At 39.6% G+C, this 21,906-nt stretch overlaps 1 protein-coding gene across 1 annotated transcript; it reads right to left on the reverse strand.

The window, feature by feature from the left end:
• Positions 1-4,356: 4,356 nt before the first annotated feature.
• Positions 4,357-10,008, reverse strand: LOC133870186 (carotenoid cleavage dioxygenase 8 homolog B, chloroplastic). The gene is made up of 6 exons (XM_062307252.1): positions 9,594-10,008; positions 7,693-8,436; positions 7,365-7,558; positions 5,473-5,662; positions 5,285-5,387; positions 4,357-4,865 (listed from the first exon to the last, which is right to left on the reverse strand). Exons 1-6 carry the CDS (start codon positions 9,864-9,866, stop codon positions 4,720-4,722), a joined length of 1,650 nt encoding a protein of 549 aa, XP_062163236.1. The 5' UTR covers positions 9,867-10,008; the 3' UTR covers positions 4,357-4,719.
• Between the last annotated feature and the right edge of the window lie 11,898 nt (positions 10,009-21,906).

Consider the following 21,906-nt stretch of genomic DNA (forward strand, 5'->3'; position numbering starts at 1 on the left):
CGTGTTGGGTTACACGTTAGAGAGCAAGGTATGACCACTACATCAGGGGTATGTGAGTGTTACTACCTTGTATCTAGTCTTGTCTTTTGAATAGTGGATATCCTGGGTTTGGCTGCACCGGAGTGGTTTTTCTCATATTGAGTTTCCGCTTCCTTAACGAAAATTCTTGTGTTATTTATTTTTCGCATTTTTATTTTGTTAACACTTTGTGCACACACTTGCTTTATATTAGAAGTCAATTTCTATTTTTCAATCTTTCTTCTCAGTTTCCTCAAGTTCAGATTCTTTGGGGGCCTTCTTCATTTTTTCAGAAAACTTCTTCTTGAACTGCTCATTTCTCATTAATCTTCCGAAGTTTTTGGCTAGCATAGCCACAACTTTTTCTCCATCCTCAGAGTCGTCTCCAGATGAGACTTCGACCTTCTTCTTGGAAGCTTTCAGGGCAATGGTCTTTAACTTTTTGACAGGGGGCAGGGACAGCTCATAAGTTTGAAGAGATCCCACCAACTCTTCAATCTTCATTTCTTCCAAGTCTTTGCTTTCTTCGATTGTAGTTACGTTGATTCTAAAACGCTCACACAATAATCTAAGAATCTTATGGATGAGTTTTACATCCGAGACAGTTTTCCCAAGACTCACCATTGAGTTTCTTAGGTCGCTCATTTTGGAGTAAAACTCTCTGAATGTCTCATCTTCCAACATCTTAATTTCTTCAAATCTAGAAATCAACATTTGAAGTTTGGCAGATTTAACAAGTTTAGTGCCTACATATGTTGTTTCTAAGATTTGCCACGCTTCTTTAGTGGATTCACTGTTTGAGATTCTTGTGAATTCAGATGGTGAAAGCACTTGATATAGAGCGTGGAGGGCTTTATCATTAGAAAGTCGTGCATTTTTCTCAGTGACTAGTTCGAGAGTTGCATCCGCTGGCTTAGTCCAACCAGTTTCAACAATATTCCGACAGTCAATAGATTTTAAAAAGAACCGCATACGAGCTTTCCAATAGCCATAGTTTGTACCATCAAAGGCAGGAACGGTATTAAGATTTTGAGACATTGAAATACAACTAGAAGTCAACAAGAAAGATAACACTCAAGAATTGAATCTAAACAGAGTGTACCAAGCTCTGATACCAATTGAAAATTTAAATAGACTTCTAATTTTAACAAGTGTGTGCAAAAGTGTGCAACAAAATATCAAAATGCAGAATTAAAAGAGACATATTTTGCTGATGAAGTGGAAACTCAATTAAGAGAAAAACCACTCCGGAGTAGCCAAACCCAGGATATCCACTATTCAGAAGACAAAACTAGTTACAAAGCAGTAGCACTCACATAACCTGATGCAGTGGTCATACCTTGAACTCTGACGTGTATTCCAACACGAACGCCTCACATCCAAGTCTCCTACTTGAAAGGGTCTTCAATGGAATCATTTACCTTAGGGCCAACCCCTAAGATAGACTTCAGTTTAGCGCAACAACAGTACACAACGGCAACAACTTGAGAAAGACTAACTCATGACAATAACTCTAAAATATAACTGTCTAAGTACTACGGAATTCAATACCGAATTCTTACAATTCTCAAGCCTAAGAGCCTCTCTGTATAGGCTACAGGTTTAAATGAGCGTCTGGATTGAAATACCTAGGCACAGTCCAGATGGACGAACAACTATGCGATCGGCTTTCCAAATTTCGCTGAAATTCTTTCCTGAATTGAGCTGCTTCCGGACGGTCACACTTTAGTTGCACGCAATTTCCATATCAAGGCTTGGCGCGTCCGAACCATAGCATCTATCATCCGGACAGTTGATCTGATGCACGCAATTTCCATACATGAAGCTTGAGCGTCCGGACCACGAAGACTAACATTCGGACGTCTAGATTTTGAATGCACAACTAGCCCTATGAATGAGCGCGTCCAGACCGGAATCCATATCGTCCGGACGGTTGCAGCTGTCTTCCCACATTCGTGTTTTGGAAAGAAATCCCATAGCTGATCGAACACTAAGTGGAGTCCGAACATGCTGCTGAAATGTCCGGACGGATGCAAGCCAGAATAGTTCGGAGCTTCTTGACACAGAGGAAGGTCCGGACGGAAAGTTCTCGTCATTCGGACGGATGATGCTTGTACATTTGAGCGTCCGGACAGAATATCAAGTCGTCCGGAAGGTTGCAAGGAAACCAAATTTAACTGCCTTGGAAACTGCACAAAGTCTTTTTGAAGAACAAAACAGAAGTGTAGACTCTGGAAAAAGCAGCTTCCCTGTATAAAAGTATCATTACATAAAAGTAATTTTGTCCAATAGAATGAAGCAAATTATACACCAACAGATAAAATATGTGACTCAAGGATAAAGAGGTAGAGAATTAAGTGCCAGTATCTTTAGCTTTAATTCTGCTATGAAAAATTTCATGTAGGAATCAAAAGTGAATATAAAGTAAGTCTAAGGGATTAATTGATTTAGGAAAAAATAAATACTAGAGTTAAATTACATTTCTTTAGTGGAATTAAATGTAATAAAATATGAGCTTAGTGACAATTACAGAGATAACTAGGTCCCAAGCCTATTAAGCTAGTTTTGTTCTTCCTTTTGGGTCCCTCACCAAGATGATGTAATTCCATTAGGTCATGCTATTTATTTATTGGGCTCATTGTTTTTATTAATTATTAACCTGGCTAGAGAGAAACTGTGCAAAAGATGCAAGAGAGTGAGACTCGGCTTGGGATATAACCCAAGCCCAAGAGACATGTAGTGGACGCATTGGCCAAGGACTTATTCCCTGGCCCTATGCGCCATTTTTGGTGGAGGTGGATGATAGGATTTATCCAACCCTATCCATCCACCATCACTAGTCCTATTAAGACTAGTTATTCTACTACTACTTATCCCACATTGTTTATATTTCTCACCTCTCCTAGTATTCAAACCCTATAAATAGATAAGCATGTAGCTCTTGAAAAATAACTAATCATAAAAGTTCTTTAGTTTTAAGTAAGAACTAATATTCATGAGTTAACTCTCGATAAAAAGTTTAAGTTTGAAGAGCAAGTTAAGAGCCAACACTCTCGATTATTATTAGTCATTAGTGATAAGATCTAAAGGTCTCATAATCTCTTAGATCACACGTTTTTTTTATTAAGGAGCAAGAAGAAAAGTTTTGCCCTAAAGCCAAATCCAAGAAGTGGCCATGATCTTTAAGCAAGCAATTTTGTTTTCCTGTTTAATTTAAAATAGAATAGTTCTTTACCCGTTCTTCTTAAAGTGTGATCTAAACGCCTTATTAATTAATTAAACACATGAAATGTGTGCATTCTTGTCATTTAAAAGAAAGTAAACATTCTTGAGGCCACCACACTAAAAGAGAAATTCACACTGCTAGTTGTTAAAATAGTTTCCGGTACAGTGTAAATGGCACGTTCTTCGATGTTCTTCACGCTCTCATGATCACTGCAAAACAAATAAAATTAAGAGACCTTGCCGAGGATCTCACTTTGATGCCTAAGTCAAACTTTGAGAGAAAAGTATGCTCAATGCATAAAATGGTCATGCTGTCTTTCATACCTTCTATAATGGCCTATTTATAGGCTAAGAGGTGGAGGCAAAATTGAATTAGGTCTTCTGCTCCAACTTAACCTAGGAGTGATGTCAGAGTTTGATTTGGACTCGAATTCCTTATCAGACATGGATTGGATTTTGTTCTTAATTCATCTTGGAGTAGGATTTGGTCCCGTATCTTAAAGGATTCAATTTGGTCCCAGATCTTTAGGGATTCGATTTGGTCCTAGATCTTTAAGGTTTAGATTTGGATTGGGAGTCCAATCCACTTCAACTGGGAGTAGAAATGTTTACTAGATTCTTTAAGATGTTCTAATCGGACTCGGATTGTGACTCCTACCCCAATTTAACTTGGAGAAAGGTTCTAATTCATATTTCCAGGGATGAGATTGATACCTATGTTCTCGGGACATTCTTGCCCCAAGCCTTGGCTGGATGGGTTGAATCTTGGTCCTAGGATGTCTACATTCTGTGGACTTAAATCTAGATGTACTGCCTGTTGCGTATTCTCAGTACTAGCCTTTTTCAGGGACGATTAGTTTGGGTATCTATCTCTCAGGATAGGCCTATCGGGAGTCTTGTTGTCTTTCTTGAAGCCCGCAATTCTACATGGGTAGGTGATGGCCTTGAGGATCGATCCTTTTCAGATCGGTGTGCTTGAGTGTGATTATTCCCAACATTAGGAAAAGGAGATTAGGAGGAAATCCACATTACCTTGAGTATGTGGATTCCCTCCTCTGAACTGCAACCAAATTAAACAAGATATCCAAACGCTTGAATAGGGTACTAGGTATATTTCCTTACAAACCATGCTTTTGCCAAAAGTTTGGCTGGTAGATAACAACTTTACTATTTACACAAGTTTAAAATCCTAACCAAGATCTAGTTTTACAAACAAAACACAATTTACATGATTAAATTACTTCAAGTAATACAAGGCTTGATCCCTGAGATTTCAAGCATCCTTCAAATACTATAATTAGGACACCAACCTAACCGGTAACCACTAGCTATAAGCATACAATCGGGACACTAGTTATAATATTATGCATCCGTGAGCCAGAATGGACCACATAGATTCATTTTTGGAGTAGTTTAAATGGAGACAACACTTATAGTAACTAGGATGAAGGAATGATCCTGGAGCTCTTAACATTTTCACTTTTTTGGCACCCAGCATCCATGCAACCCATAGGGAAGGCCATATGGGAACTCTGCTCTGGCAATTTCTTTGAAGCTAGATCCATCTAACAATAATGCATATCCGCTTCCAGTTTTCTGACTAATCATGGAGATCACAACACCTGCAATTACATAAGAACATCAGGATTAAAGTACGACAAAAGGGATCGAGAATTAGTGTAGATTGCTTTAGGATGCTTAAAATGTCATTTTAGTACATAAAAAAACCGTGCCAAGCAAAAATAGGTTCGTTTAGTGAAAACTTAGAAAGCCTTTTTTTTTTTTTTTGTTAAAAAACTTTTTCTTAAAAATGAGATTTTTTCTAAGAACCTTGCTCTTTCTATAGGCAAAAGTTCTATTTTTCAAAGCAATACTAAACAGTAAAAAAGCCATGCTTCCAAAAAGTCTGTTAAACACTTATCAGTACTCAAAAAGCCCCGCTTCAAACGAGAATTAAATACTTTTATCAGAATATGAGTCTCCATCTTAATAGTGAAGCTAAGTATCTGACAATAAGCAACAAGACCTAAAACTGACTTACCATCGTCTTCCTGTGTTGCCCCTGGCCGAGGCACAAAGAAGGGTTCTGAGGGCACAGCACCCTCCTCGTACCAGTTCTTCGCCTTCTTCTCTACTAAATCAAGCTGCAACAAAAGCATTGCTTGTTGAAAGATCCATTAACATATATATTCAACTCCAACCAATTCATTGGGATAAACTTTACTATACCTTACTGAGGGTGTTGGGGAAATTGCATGGACGATGGGCTCCGCAAGCAAAAGCATATCTGTATTTGAGGCCCAGATAGTTAGGGTTTATGCTACACATGTCCAGGCCCCTCCCATGTTCATCCGGGTCCAGTGCTGCCTCTAACTTCCCATACGGACTCCCATTCAAGGGTATAATGAACCGTCCGACCCTGTGATCATAAACTTGTAAGATTTATTTAAAAGCCAAGATGAGGTGCGGGACGAGAAAGGGTAGGAAGTCTTTTTTTTGTCGCTCTAAAAAGTTATGTAATTTTTAAAATTATTATTGAATTTGTGATTAATTACTATTAAGTTTTAATTAAATAATAATTTTAAAAATCGTACCATTCTTAAAAGACACAAAAAAAAAAAAAAAAAAAAAAAAAAAAAAAAAAGTAACTTATAAAATTACTCAATGTGGGACACATCTATGGGTGTCCAGGAAGGTCCAATTTGTATTTCTTTTATTGATTTGTTTTTTTAGGTCCATGTGTTTTTGGGAAGCCAAATAATTATATAGTTTGAACGATGACCAAAAGGAAAATATAAACTAAACTATTTTTTTTTTCAAGTTTAACATACTTATTTAAGTCCATGTCCAATATATATATATATATATATATGATCGATGCTGTCAAGCACTTTGGAGGAACTTAAGACCAATTTTGACCGCGTCACTTGATTATATTATCATCGTTCATCTAATATCGCATAGTCATGATTGTTCTGTCATGACACATATCATCTAGGTTAATATCATCATCTAATTATAATTGGCATCGTATAAATGGCCGACAGGAATGTTTTGTACCAGCGTGCGACAAAGGCAAAAGTTTCGTGTACTATAGCTAGTTGCTTAGGGACTGGACCATATTAAGGCTCTTAAAAAGCTCTTTATATTAAATTTGTTTAAAAAGTACAAAAAAAGAAAAAAAAAAAAAAGTTAGTGTAACATGTTTAATTAAAATCTTTAAGAAATTAAAATTAACGGACGACCCAATTTTTTTTTATATTTATTTTTTCTTTTATTTTCTTTGATCACTTATAGTCTTTTGTTTTTTCATTTTACGATTCTTTACTTTTTTTAATATTTTATATGTTATACTTATTATCAGTGGTCGCTGATTTAATTTTAGTTGGTTGTTGTTATAAATTCTGATATTGTGTAATTGATTTTAGTATACAACTAATTAAATTTTCCGTATAATTGTTTATCTTACAATAAACATAAAATAGATTATTCATATTATTTATTTAATAATTTAAATTAATATTTTAATATTTCATTAAAAAAATATTATATTAACATTTGATAATTAAAAAAAGGCTCCATTTTAATTTTTTTAGGCCTCAATTTTTATTGACCCGTTCCTGCATGATACACGCCTTTTCATTAAGAGGGCATTTCTTTCTTTTTTTCTTGTTCCTTTTCTTTTCTTTGCTTTTTTGTTTTTCGTTTTGTTTCTCTTTTTTTTTTTAAAAAAAAAAAAAATAGAAAACTTATGATTATTATTTCTTAAAATGATGCCATGTGAGGATATGTAAGGACTTAGAGCTGATAGAACAAAGCAAATATTTGCACGTCACTGAATTTAGTGACTTGTCAAACGTTAACACGTTACTAAATTCCTATTAGTGATGCAGTGATCAGTAAGGTTACGTTGGAGGCACATCACTAATGAAACGTCATTAAAGTTTAGTGACGTGTCAGACTGTCTTACACGTCACTAAATGTTAGTAAATAAAATAAAAAAAAAATGTATTTTTGTAGTGATATATTAGAAAGTGCATGCATATTTTCAGATGTACATGTAGATTATGGATTCATCGACGAAGAATAAAAAATGGGTGTATACGTATAGTATGACATACCTAGCATCTGGTAATACATCTTCCCCACTGAATGATCGGAGATTTTGCAATCTGAGCTTCTCCAGAATCGTTGTGTCTGCATTGTGTTCACAACAATCGGCAACAATTGCTGTGACTCTCCCATCTTTGTCTTCCGCTTCGTAAGCATTGATGAAGTGGAATGTAACGAATAAAGGCACTTCCACGCTGGCCACCTTCAAAACCTCATGGGCATGTATTAAAAGTCATATTTTATACACACACACACACATATATATATATTGTAATGTATTTGTATTAATTTGCTATCAGTTCTTCTTAACTTAGTGGAAAGGAGCGGTGAACTTACAATTTTGCCACTGGCCTTACACATGACATGCACGAACGCTTTAGAATCAGGGTGCCATTCAAACTTGTATAGGGGTGTGGGCTCAGCCTTGAGCAAATTTTGGGCACAATACCTTAGGGGCATCTCAGGCACAACAATATAGTGCTCAGTCACTGGAAAAGAATGGACCCAGCCCGGTGCTGGGCCATTCCGGCAATTCACCCGCCCGATAACCTTCCGCTCATTCGTCCCCGGCTTCATCCTCACCGCCAAGTATCCCGGATTCACCAAGTCCGGCAACAAAGTCAAGAACTCCTTATCCGTCACAATAGGGTGCGCAGAGTGTATTAGACCACCTAATGTGTCACTATACTCAAATTTCCCTTTTGTGTCCAATGTGTCCGGATCGATCACTATTGAGCCTTTTTGTGTCTCCGTTAGGCAAACCACACGGCCATCACCCAGCTTGACCACCCCAGTGTTAGCATTATCGGTTAGTGACGCACCGGAGAACAAGCTTGCAAGCTCTCCAACATATGCTAGGAAATTTTCCGCCTTAGGAACCTCAGAGAACTCACGGTAACATAATCTTTTGTTCTTCTTTGCCGCCTTGTACGCTTCTGATTCGATTTGACGGTGCCCAGCCACTAATCGGCCATTCTCAAAGCGGAGCTTCACTAGGGTGGCGTAACCGTCAAAGAGGTGACGGAACTCGTAGTTCCCAATGCCCCACAAGCCTGGACCATTTCTTAGGTACGTTCCCCTCTGCATGTGAATTGGGGGCTATTATTTTTAATTCATCCGTTAACTGAGGGAAAATAATCATAAATTATGAGTGATACTACATATCATGCACATCCCTATTGTATAACTATCCCACAATGTTAATTTGGCAATTTCAATAATCTCTTTTATCAGTTTTTGTTCAAAAATAAAAAGTAAATTTTAATAAATGAATAGAATTGACACGTCAGTATTGTAAGATAAAACTGCAACTTCTACAATTACTCCTAACTTATTATTGTCAAGTCTGTTATGTAAAGTTTAATTTTTATCATATTTAGGCATTTATATAAATAAAATATATATTTAAGTGCCATATTAAAAAATAAATTCGGAATGGCACGAATACTTAAACAGGTCATCCTCCTGACATCTCCATTAATTAATAAATGAAAATAGAGGAGAATGAGCATGGCGCCCAATAATAATTTTCATTTGTGGAAGATTCTATGGCATATATGAATCAAATATAGAATATAGGTACGTAGTATATATGATCTCCTCCCGTTTCTGATGTTATATATGGGGAAGGTACTGTCATCGAATTGGTAGCTCCGTTCAAGGACAAACCTACCTATCACGTTCTTGTGTCCTTTTTCGTTTGGAAGCTAGGAATCTGACGCCGATTAACCAAACAAAGAGATTTTTTTGTTTTTTTTTTTTTTTTTCTCAAATTGCAGTTCCGCACATCAATCCGCATAAAAATATTTTTGACACTAAAAAATTGAATATATATATTAAACTTTTTATCATTGTCGAAGCACCGTACTTAGCCTGTTGACATGTGCCGCCGCATATTTCATATATATTATGCCGATTGAAGAACACAGCTGGTATACTTTAAAAAAAAAAAAAAAAAAAAAAAAAAAAAAAACCCAAAGAAAGAAATAGAAAAGAAGAAAACAGGTATAAAAAAATCAAAAAAATAACTCCAGTTGTATGCGGAGATGTCATGCTTGAAGGATTGCATGTGAAGGTAGGCCAATGGTGTCATACATGTGCATGTATTGAAAGTAAGCCTTTCGATTGAATTCCACCACTCGGCATAGCCCAAGGGTTTGATAAAGAAATTTCAATGTCCTGTAGATGCACATGATGATGATGACTATAAAGAAATTAATTATTATATATTCACATACCAGCCACAATGGTATTTCTCCTTCTACAATCAACTCTCCTTCCCAGCTCTCCTGCCTCACACTTGTCCATGCAACATGATTCCGATTGACCACACTTTCTGTTTCCCGTGATGGAGCGATTGCCGGCGACGGAGTTGCAACATTCGTGACTGTCAAGCCCCGAACATTGCGCTTCAGAGTAACCCTTTGGTTTATTCGACCAGACATATCCGTAAGCGCCACAGCGGCTGGCAAAATGGAGTTTCGTATACCCAAACACCCCATGGAAGCCATCAGATGTTCAGAGGGTTTTGTTTTGTCGAGGACAAGTAACAAGAGAGGGTTTAAAGGATATATTTATAGGACGAGCCAAAAGGTGTTAACAGAGAACTTGGAATGAAGTATGCTAACATGTCGGAATCTTGATGGTTAGAATTCAATTTCACTAGTGGACGTAGCTTACGTTATCAAAGTCGTAAGAAGATTTTAGGGAATGTGTTGGTAACTCCATCCCAATTGGACGGATATTTTGCGTCAGAGCTAGACATGAAATACTTTTATACACACACACATATAGATATATATATACACACACGTACCTCACACCTGGTGTAGGTTAACATCATTTCTGTACACATCGTTTATTTCGCATCGGTTCCAACCAAGTTAACCTTTTTCATATAAATTAACGGGTTTCCACTTTTGATTGGGAGTTTACTCAGAACCGCTCATACCTGACTTGCTTAATATTGAAGTTGGGTTCAACTTGGTCCAAATTTTTACCCCCCCCCCCCCCCCCCGCGCCCCCCTTTTTTTTTCTTTTCATTTAACTACAGTTGTGGGGGAAATTATTATTCCCCTAAGCCCGAGTGAGCCAAAACCGAGCCTCCGGAACTGAGCCCCGAACCCAGTCGGTTTGATTGACCCAAAAAGGCCCGGTCGAATATAAAATTACAGCCGATATTTATGGCAATCTACGATTCCGGAAGATCCAGGATCGACAAGGCGCTATCTCCCTAATTAGGAAATTCTCTTGGAAGATTCAGAGTCCTGAGTAATTAGCGATTGATTACAGAGCGGATCACGGGTCTCGAAAGATCTGGAGAGAAGATAGCTAACCCTGAGAAATCCAGGAAGGAATGGCGGGAGATCAATTCCTTAGAAGGATTATGGATCCTAGAAATCTAGGATCCCCTAAATGACATAAACACGTTTGTGGCTCAATCTCTCTCTCTCTCTCTCTCTCTCTCTCTCTCTCTCTCTATATATATATATATATATATATATATATATATATGCGGCTAATCCCAGCTATAAAAAAATAAAATAAAATAAAAAAGAAAGGCACTCTCTGAGAACGCCTACTAACTTAGGTATTGGACTAGGATTGTCGGGCTTCCCCAGACGTAATGTTTGTTACTTTTCCTGATTACAAAGAACGAAGTGAATCACAAGTCAACAAGTCAACAAACCATAAAACTGCATTAACAGTTTAGCACTGGTTGTGGGAACGACTTCATCGTTTCGTACACACAAATCTGCAATGGTGACCACGAGAACAGAGAACAAGAGAAGGTCCTGAAATGGCCGGGACAAAAGCGTTCAAAATGAGGGTATCTCAACTGATTCACAAATTGCCCTCTAGAATGAGAAGATTGCCTAGATGGCGAAAAATATTGAAGAACTGGCGAACATGAACGCCATTCTACAGGCCCGCATCCATGAGCAATCTCGGGCAACGACTGTTGGCCCTGAGATTAGAGAGTTGCGTAACGGCCAGATTGGGCGACATGAGGAGAGCAAGCGAGAAGAAGGATACGGTGAGAGAGAGGAGCGAGAGGACATGCCCAAGAATCCTCCCCAGACCGAGGCAGAAAAAACAATGAAGTCCGTGATCCTCAAGCTAAAGCAAACATGTGACCTCTTAACTGAGACGGCTTAGCGAAATGAGAAGGGAAAGGCCTCCCTGGTGGACAACCTCAAGTAGAAAATAGCCTATCCCTTCATCGAAGAGGTCGCCAACTTCCTCCTACCTGTGAAGTTCAAAGTCCCTGACATTCAAATCTAAACAGGACTTGAAGATCTAACCAAGCATTTGGAGAATTTTCAAGCTCACACTGATCTTCACCGGACTCCCGACGCAGTGGCATGCCGAGCCTTTCCCCTCACTTTGACAGGCAACTCCCGGGACTGGTTCAGGAAGCCCCGCCCAAAGTCTGTCACCAACTTTAAAACTTTAGGAAGAATGTTCTTGACACAATTATTGGCCGGAAGAATTAGGAAGAAGCCTACTGGATCTCTGATGTCCCTACATCAGGGCTATGACGAGTCATTAAAGGACTATCTCTATCGGTTCAACCAGGAAAAGGTCAGCATAGAAGCCGCATTAGAAGACTTCATATATGGTGCCCTGTACCAAGGAATCAGGAAAGAAAGACCCCTAATGGCGGACTTGGCTCATAAACCCCCGAAAAGTCTAGACGAATTTATGGACAAAGTAGAGGAGTACATAAACCAGGAGGAGACACTCCGGGCACTTCTGGGAAGTGGTATGATGAGTGCAAAATATTGTATATTTAAACCCCTTAGTTTATATTAGTTAATTCTTTAGTTGTGTCTTAATCTAACGTTTTGTGTTTTTAGTGTTTTGTAGGTTGTTAATGGAAAACAGCAGCTTTAAGGTGAAAAATGCAAAATTTGGAAGAAAGCACACTTTGAGATGACCTAGATGATGTGGTTATGATTAACCAAATCAATGAAAGGATTAAATCGAAATTTCTCTAATTGGAGTCAAAATCGGATTGGATTAAATTTCAGATTTTGCACATTTCATAGTATTTTGATTATAACTTTCTGTTCAAGTATCGAATTAGGGTGAAACTAGTGGCGTTGAAAAGCTAACTCAAAGTATTACAAATCCTTGTGAAATAGGATTTTCCTAATTCAAAGGTCTGCTATGCGAAAAGTATCCTACAATTTAAGAACGCAAATCTGGATGAATCATATTCCGATACGTACTAGGATTGCTTCCAAATTTGACTAGGAGATTGAAGTATGATTTTTTTGGGATTTTTAGGGCTTCTAGGGTTTTTTATCTCCCTATAAATAGATTGCTAAGCCTCAAGAAAAGGAAGAGGGAAGCTAGAGACCAAATATATTTTTCTTCTTTTTAGTTTAGTTTTTCTTTAGGTTGGGTTATATTTTTCATAATCATGTGTAGCTAATTTCTCAACTAAGGTTGAGGATGAAGCCTCATAAATGAAGAACAAGAATACTTCCATGTAAGTCTTTATTATCCAATTTTATTTGGTTTAATTTTTCCAATGTTTTACTTCTTTTCAATGTGTGGAATGATTCTTGGATATCTTTTGTGATTCAAGGATACATTTGATGATTTGAAATAATTTTACATAGTTGATTGCTTGGATTTTATTTATAAAACAATTGGATATCCCTTGTGATTTATTCTGCGGATACAATTGATGTTTTGATTTAAATCGGATATCTTGTTGTGATTTACGGATACACTTGATGATTTAATTTAAATTGGATTTCTTTTGTGATTTGTGTAAAGAATGGATACATTGGATGATTTTGATTAAATATTTGAAGCATAGTAAAACATACTTAAGATTTTAATTGTGAGAACTTCGGATTAATATTGATGAACATGGAGAGCATGTTGTTGTGATTTGGTGGGTGTGGTTTCCAAAACCTCAGTACCTTTTTTCTTTTGTTTTATTTTATTTTATTTTATTTATGTTTTCTTTTATTCACCAAAAACTTGATGTGAATTTAATTGTACTCGCAAGTGCATGAATCGTTTGCAGTTAATGGATTGCAAGTGCGAGGTCGATCCTACAGGAAATTGTATTTTTGAAAACAAAATATATGTCTAAACTAATTAAATCTTAACCTAGTTCCAAGCATTTGCTCCCGAGCCCAAGAAGAAGGAGATTGGGAGGACGAAAGCTTTAGGGCCCTTAAACTGCCCAAAAGGTCATTTAAAGATTATAATTGGACTCCCCTTAACGCCTCGATTATGGAAGTACTAATGGAAGGGAAAAGAGATCTGGCATACAAAAGCTGAGACCAGTAACTGGAATCCCTGACCCCTGATTTATGGATAGATACTGTGCATTCCATGACTCCAATGGCCAACACACAGAAACTTGCATAGCCTTGAGGGCTCTCATTGAGATATTCATCGAAAAAAGGAAATCTTGTCTGGTTCCTCGCGGATCAGAGGAACCAGCCGGACCCACCTCAGGATCGTCAACCTCGAGAGAGAAAGGATCAAGACCAAGATCACAGGCACCGAGATGATGGCCAAGAGAGGTGTTGCAATAGAACACATGAGCCAACTCCCCAAGGTGACGGTCGTGAAAGACGCGAAGGGAGCAGAAGCCTAGCATGGCATGGTCATGAAGAGAATCCACTCCCAGTAATTCAGACAATAGCAGGAGGATTCGGCAGAGATGAGAGTCTAGCTCGGCCCGGAAGGCCTATGCAAGGCATACGAAGGACTTCGAGGTACATTCGATACAAAAACCTTCTAAGTCAATAAAATGCGAGCCCCTGGTGATTGGGTTTTCGGATGACGATTATGCTGGAGTATCTCTCCAACATACCGATGCACTAGTGGCAATGTTGCCCATTGCCAACCATAAGAAACAGCGGATCTTGGTCAATACTGGAAGCTCAGCTGATATCTTGTACATGTTAGCTTTCAAGCTAATGAAGATAGATTGGGGAATGATGATCCTGGCTAGGTACCCTCTAGTAGGTTTTCTAGGTCAACAGGTGTTGCTGGTTGGTTCCATCGAGCTACTGGTCATGGCAGGAACATTCCCAAAATAGCGGACCGTGATGGTAAAGTTCCTAGTGGTGGATCGACCCTCAGACTACAATGCTATAATCAGATGAAAAGTGTTGAATGAATTGAAGGCTATTACTTCAACACCCCACCTATGTATGAAGTTTCTGACTAATGAAGGGGTCAGCATGGTGAAGGGCGACCAAACGGCAACCCGACATTCCTACAACACTTGCCTGTGGGACTTCTTGAGTAGCTCAACCGTGAGAAGGCAAGTAAGACGCGTGAAAAATAAAGATTGAATAAAAGAGAGCTAGTTGCAGTTCAACGGCTGAATAAGAGATTTACTCACACTATGATGTGACATCCATGTAGACCGAAGTTATCATAACAAATGGCTTTTTTATTGAATGTTGCAAATGCATAGTCTTCTTCCCCAACGCAAGTGGATTGCCCAAAATGTGCTCAGTAACCTCGGATCAAGAAGCTGGGTAGTTATCCTCCTTGGTAATAACTTAGGCAATCGGATTTGCCTAAGTTATTAGGAGTGTAGCTCAAAAAATCGATAGTTATCCTCCCCGGTAACAACCTAGGCAACCGAATTTGCGTAAGCTATTTGGAGGGTAGCTTGGAAACAAGATACTTACCTCCCTTGAAAAATAACTCAGATGAATTCAACTATTTGTCTGGGTCATTCTGGGGTAGCTCAAAAAATTATAGAAAATAACAAAATATTTAAACCAAGGGTCATTTCATTGACAAAATAGACAAAGTGATCGAATAAAAAAGTTCTGAAATTTCTCAAAAATTCATAAACAAAAATTACAGAAGTGCGCTCCCGACCGAATCTCCGTCCTTAGTGGCATCTTGACTCTCGGCCGTAGTCTGACTCTGCAACATCTGAAGAGTGCTCAGATTCGGTATCCGAAAGAATATTTGGACCACCATGGGGTCTCAGAGCGTTAGTCCAAGTGGAGATATTCGAGAAATCTGGAACTCCCAAACCATTGAGCTCCAGAAGTGCTTGGTCAAAAGCCATCAGAAGGGTGGAAGTCACAATCTTGGGATTGATGTCGAACCGGTTGGGATTAAGATTCAAAGTCCTGAAATTGTTGAAACCCAGTTGAAACCCAAGGCCCAACCTATGTCTCGAATCGACGGAAAGAAGGAAACTTGCTTCAGCAACCTTTTCGCCTTGGACTTATAATGGTGGTTCTTCTTGTAGAGCTTCTCATACCGGTCCTCAACACCCTTTTGCAGCTCAAAAGCAGCCACTTTCTCTGCTAGGGCCAGATCCTTTTTGGCTATGGCTTTTCCTTTTTCCCTTTTTGCCAGGGTCAGACTTTCGAAAAGTGTTGCCTTCTTGGCCCGAGAAGCATTGAGCTCGGCATCCAAGAGACCTCTTGCTTGGTCGGCCTTAGTGAGTGATGAGTGCCAAATATTGTATATTTGGATCCCTTAATTTAAACTTGTTAAACCTTTAGCTTTGTTATTTTCTAACATTTTTGGTTAGTTTTGATCTTTCAGTATTTTGCAGGACTTTGAGATAAAATTGAAGGATTTTTGTGGGTTTTGCAAAGAAGTAGGAGAAGAAGTCTTTAGAGCCATTCAAGCACGGGCGTTAGGGTTGACATGGCAGCACTTTTGGAGAATCAAGCACCAGGGAGCTCGAGCACGATGTCGCTCGAGTGACCCAGTTAGTCGCTCGAGTACAATGTTGCTCGAGCGACCCAGATAGTCGCTCGAGCGACTATCAGGGCTGACATGGCAGGCGCGATTTTCAATGCTCTGACGACTGCTAACACCTTAAACCCTAGCATCCTTTTCTCCTATTAGGGTTTTAAGGGGTAGAGGTGCCATTTTGTAAAAATTGGGTTTTAACATAATTTTTTGCTATAAATATCCCATGCTAGGCATTACTTTTTCATATTGATTGTTAGTTTGTAATTGACCATATTCTGTTGGACAAAATCACTTCTTTGTAAAGATGCTTTTTAACAGGGATTCCGCTATTCAGAGTGCTTCCAGAAGATTCTGTACATTTTACTAGTCAGACCGGTTCCCTGCCAGCCGTTCAGAAGACGTGTCATACCGTCCGGACGCCCATCTATCCAAAGCATCATCCATTTGGACGACGTGGATTCCCATCCGAAACTTCCTCTGTGTCATAAAGCTTCGAACTGATCCAGCTTGCATCCGTCTGGACGATTTAGTAGCCCGTCCAGACGACACTCAGTGTTCGACCAAAGCTTTAGGATTTCCTTCCAAAACACAGATATGGGAAGATCGCTGCAACCGTCCGGACACGTGGATTCCAGTCCGGACGCGCTCATCCATAAGGCATATCACAATTCAAATCCAGAGGTCCGAATGCCAATCATCATGGTCCAGACGTGCGAGCATCAGATATGGAAATTGCGTGCATCAGATTAGCCGTCCGGAAGACCATCCTCCTAGTTCGGATGTGCGAAGCCTCTATATGGAAATTACTTGCAGCTGATGTGCGACCTTCCGGACGATAGGGCACAACCATCGGGACGCGGCTAATTTCAGGAAAGAATTTCAGCAAAACTCTTGGACAATTGATCACATAGTTGTCCGTCCGGATGGCGCTCTGTTTTATCAAGCCAGATGCTCATTTGAACTGTCATCCTATAAATAGAGGTCCCTAGGCTTGAGAACAGCAAGAATTCAGTATTGAATTCCAGTAGTGCTTAGAGAGCTATATTGTGAGATTATTGAGCTGAGTTGATCTCTCTGAAGCCGTTGTTGTGTGTGCTGTTGTTGCGCTTAATCTGAAGTCTATCTTAAGGGTTGGCCCTAAGGTAAAGGATTCCATTGAAGACCCCTTCAGGTAGGAGACTTGGTTTAGAGGCGTTCGTGTTGGGTTACACGTTAGAGAGCATGGTACGACCACTGTATCAGGGGTATGTGAGTGCTACTACTTTGTATCTAGTCTTGTCTTATGAATAGTGGATATCCTGGGTTTGGATGCCCCGGAGTAGTTTTTCTCATATTGAGTTTTCCACTTTGTTAACAAAAGTTCTTGTGTTATTTAATTTCTGCACTGTTATTATTTTGTTAACACTTTGTGCACACACACACTTAGAAGTCAATTTCAATTTTTCATTGATCATTGTACATATCAATTTTCTTCAGAGCATTTTTTTAGCTCTTGTCTTGTTCTTTTCTTTTGTAAGTTTATACTTCTTTCACATTTCCTTTAATTTAAAGTTATTTAGTTTCTATTCTTATTTCTTTCTTTGTCATTTTAATTTATTTCTTTAATTTATTTAAAGTTATTTAGCTTTTGTTCTTCTTTCTTTCTTCGTCATTTTAATTTATCACTATAATTTATTTGAAGTCATTTAGTTTCTGTTCTTCTTTCTTTCTTAGTCATTTTAATTTGTTTCTTTATGTTTTCAAATGAAGCTAGTGTGTTGTTTTTAGTCATGAGAGGCTAAAATCTTTAACTAAGGTTGAAGATGAAACCTCTTCATTGATAACACACGTTCTAGTTATTTTATTAATATAATCCCATTTTTCTTTTTATCAAAATATCGTTCAAGTCCAAATTCAATTGATTGATGTGTGTCTTTTGATTGAATAATTACTTATCTAAAATTGGATATTCGATGTGTTTCAACTGATGGATACATCAAATCATTTGATTAAAAGAGGATATCTATTGTGATTTGTTTGTCAAAATAGATACATTGGATGATTTACTTTCAATTGGGTATTCGTTGTGATTTATTTAATGGTTCGATTCATTAAATGATTTAATATGCATTTTTTTTTTTGGGACTTTGAACAATCAATAAGGCATAATTGTTTATCGGGTGTATGAATAAAATACAAGAATGTGTTGTTTGATATGGCGTGGTGGATTCTAAAACCTTAGTGTTATTTTTTAATTGTTTTTATTCAATTTTAATTTAGTTTATTATTTTGCTTTATAAAAATCCCAAAAATTCGGCACTAGGTTAAAATAAGATTAATTGAATTAGAAATTGATTTTTGCAATGCAATTCCCTGCGGATTCGACCTCACACTTGCACACACTATATTGCAAACGACTCGTGTGCTTGTAAGTAATTTAAAACTCACATCAGTGAGCTCACCAAGGACTTGATCTAGAGTCACTTTAGATTCGAAGGCCCGAGCTTCCAACGTCTAACACCATCTCCTGCTCACCTAGATCTCCCTATCGCAGGCTGCAATTGATTCATCCCAGGCCTTAATTCCATTTTCAAGCTCCTCAATCCGAGCTTGCAACGGAGCTCAATCTAGGCAAGGAAAAGCTAACTAAACCTCAACTACATTGTTGCTTGGCAAGTCCCCAACACCTCACACCGTCTCTGGCTCACCTCGATCTCCCGATTGTGGGCCGCGATTGATTCATCCTAGGCCTTAATTCCATTTTTAAGCTCCCCTATTCGAGCTTGCATCTGGGACATCTTGTCAAGGTTGTTGTTGTTCCTATGATCTTGGAAGTTTCGCCATGCCGCAGCTAGCTTTATCATAAGTTGAAAAAAGGAAGAAGGAGGTTAGAAAAGGCAAACACGCAAATGCAGGAAAAGAAGTAAAATCCATACCGAGAGTTGGAAATGGAGTACAAGTTCGGCAAACTTCTCCAAGGTACTTCTCCCGACATTCAGCATAAAGCCATTAGGATTTACCGCCATAACGGCTTCCATGGGGCATCCTATTAAGCCCTCCGTGTAAAATCGAAGTGGGAGCCTAGTTTGGGAAGCACTATTCCCACTGGCGACCGAATCAGATTGGGCCAGATACCGCTCCTCGGATTGAACCGACCTCTCCTCCTCATCTTGGGTCGTTTGTTCCACTCTGACTTTGCAAGGTCTTTGGTCTTCGGCTTGACTATTTGCCTATGGCCGAGCTGACGTAAAACTTGAAGGGTCTTCAAGCCGGACTGACTCTGTCTCGATAGTGGGAGGCAGAGGAGTCGAAGCACGCTCTAAACTACGAGTTCGAGGGCAGTTGTTCTCGGCACTCTCATAACCGTATTCGATCCTCTGAGAAGGATAGATGTCCATTTCTCCCACATCTTCTCCACCCAAAACATGTTCGGCCCCTAGGAATCCCTAGCAACAGTGGCTTGGAGTTCGTATTCCAGGTGGCTAAACACTTCGGACACCTCTTCAAGGCAACTGTGCATATGATCAATGAGATCCACGATCCGAGGTCTCTTAGCAATCCCTCCGGATGTCTCAGTATTCTTGCACTTCTGTGCTAGAGACTTCATCCAACTAGGGGTGATAGACGGTTGACCGGGCTCAGAAGCATCTCCCTCAATCTCATGATGAGGGGTCATAGTTCTCCTTAGATTGGTGTTTTCCCTGGCTTCTGGAGGAGGGGTTGGAATTCTTTCCCCCTCAAGTACATTCTCTTCCGCCAAGCAAAAACTGGGCAACACTGTTTCAGGTCGGATAGGGTCCAAATTGGAGAAGATTCTGGAATGTCTTTATCTTAAATCTCAGGTACTACCTCGGGAAATGTGCTATTTGTTTTGGAAGACTTCTTCTAGGTGCCTCCTTGCGTGGGAGTCTCAGGTACATAATTCTTCTTCCTCAAGGGTTTGCCCTTTCTACTGAGCAAAACTTTATTCTTTGGAATCTGATAATCGAAATGCTCCCTCAAAGCCGCATCTGTAACAACCTTGTTGAAATCGATGCCATCAGTTTCGTTTGTGCCGAGAATAAGTAAGGATCTTGACCACCTCCGCCCGGCTGGCATGATTCAACTACGGAGCATCCCTCAGATCATCAGCTAGAGGCCTCCATTCCTGAGGGATCCTCCAATCCTCAGGAAGCTCTTTGGAACTAAGGCACTCCAATTCCCCTGAGACACGGAACACCTGCTACTTCCATTGCTTGTTGTGAAATAACCCTCCTTCATCCAGATAAAGAGGGGGTTTTGACAAACCTGAAGCTCCACTATCCTATCTCGGTTCATCTTCGATCAACAGATGTTGAAGAAATGAGGGATGCTCATCGGAGTTCCATGCACAATCTTCCACATGACGTAGGAGGTGAAAAGTACCTCCAAGCGTTCGGCATAACCTGGTTTGGTGCAATGATTAGAAATAATAGAGTTCCCAGGTGATTTTTAGGAATGGGAGCCGAAGTTCGACCATGAACATTCTCTCAAAAAGAGTAATATCCCTGCCAAAAAATTGTTCGTGTGGCTAGATCTTGAAAGTGGAGATGGACAGAAGGGCCAATCTCGTAATTGTGGCGAAGCACACCCTCATTCCTCTCAAATAAAACTGCAATCTGAAGATTCTCGCGAGGTATCAGAGTCGGAGCCCCTTCGGCCTGAACATCCGTAGATGGAGCTTCCTCTAGTTGGGCCCCCTCAGTCTGGATTTAATCTCCTTGGATCTTGGGTTTCTCACCATGCTTAGAGTGGTGATTGGACTCGATATCGGAAGGCATTCTTGAGAGGTTACGGTAAAAGTTGGGGGACAAAGAAAATAGAGAAAAGAACAAGTGCAAGAGAAGAAAGTGACAAGTGAAGAATGAAGAAGAGAAAAGGGGTTTATATAGGCACGTTAGTACCTAGGCCAGCTGGTTACAAGCGATTGGGAGCCCAACTGACGACAGTTATCACATGCACTCCTGGGAAACAAAGTGACAAGCATCATGCTGCCAGCTTTTCAATACGTGTCTCGAGAACTAAATTAGCGCCATCAAACCAATCGCCAAGCGAGATTCAAGGCACCGAATGTCATTATTACTCATGAAAAGGCAATAGCTATCAGGCATTAATTCCTGGAATTTGAAAATTTGAAGTTCAAAGACAAGTTGAAATTCGACCTGTCACCTCCCCCGAGAATACCCAGATAAATCCTATTAGTTTGTAATTGGCTACATTCTGTTGGACAAAATCACTTCTATGTAATGATGCTATTTAAACAGGGATTCAGCTATTCAGAGTTCTTCTAGAAGATTCTGCGTGTCTACAAGCCTGAGAAATTGGATCCCTTGCAGCCGTCTGGACGTCATGATATACCGTCCGGACGCTCATCTGTCCAAAGCATCATCCGTCAGGACGAAGAGAACTTTCCGTCCGGACCTTCCTTTATGTCGAGAAGCTTTGAACTGCTCCAGCTTGCATCTGTCTGGACGTTTCAGCAACATGTCCGGATGACACTCAGTGTTCAACCAGCTATGGGATTTTCTTCCAAAACACAGAAATGGGAAGATCGCTGCAACCGTCTGGACGATGTGGATTCCCGTTCGGACGCGCTCATCCATAAGGTGAGTCACGCATTCAAAATTCAGACGTCTAGACGATAGCCTTCAAGGTCCAGACACGCGAGCTACTTATATGGAAATTGCGTGCATCAGATCAACCGTCCGGACGACCATTCCCTTGGTCCGGCCCGCGAAGCCTTGACATGGAAATTGCGTACAGCTGAAGTACGACTATCCGGATGACAGGGTAACACCGTCCGGACGCGGCTTAAATCAGGAAAGAATTTCAGCGAAA

The sequence above is a fragment of the Alnus glutinosa genome, chromosome 6 (genome assembly GCF_958979055.1).
Source record: "Alnus glutinosa chromosome 6, dhAlnGlut1.1, whole genome shotgun sequence".
Taxonomy (NCBI): Eukaryota; Viridiplantae; Streptophyta; class Magnoliopsida; order Fagales; family Betulaceae; genus Alnus; species Alnus glutinosa.

What these genes read in the sequence shown, in the direction of transcription:
- LOC133870186 (XM_062307252.1), bottom strand. Translation starts at nt 9,866, where the DNA reads ATGGCTTCCATGGGGTGTTTGGGTATACGAAACTCCATTTTGCCAGCC. An exon ending in GAGAAATACCATTGTGGCTG is followed by an intron (nt 8,437 to 9,593) that starts GTATGTGAATAT and finishes ATTCACATGCAG; the next exon opens with AGGGGAACGTACCTAAGAAA. An exon ending in GATGTATTACCAGATGCTAG is followed by an intron (nt 5,663 to 7,364) that starts GTATGTCATACT and finishes TTATGATCACAG; the next exon opens with GGTCGGACGGTTCATTATAC.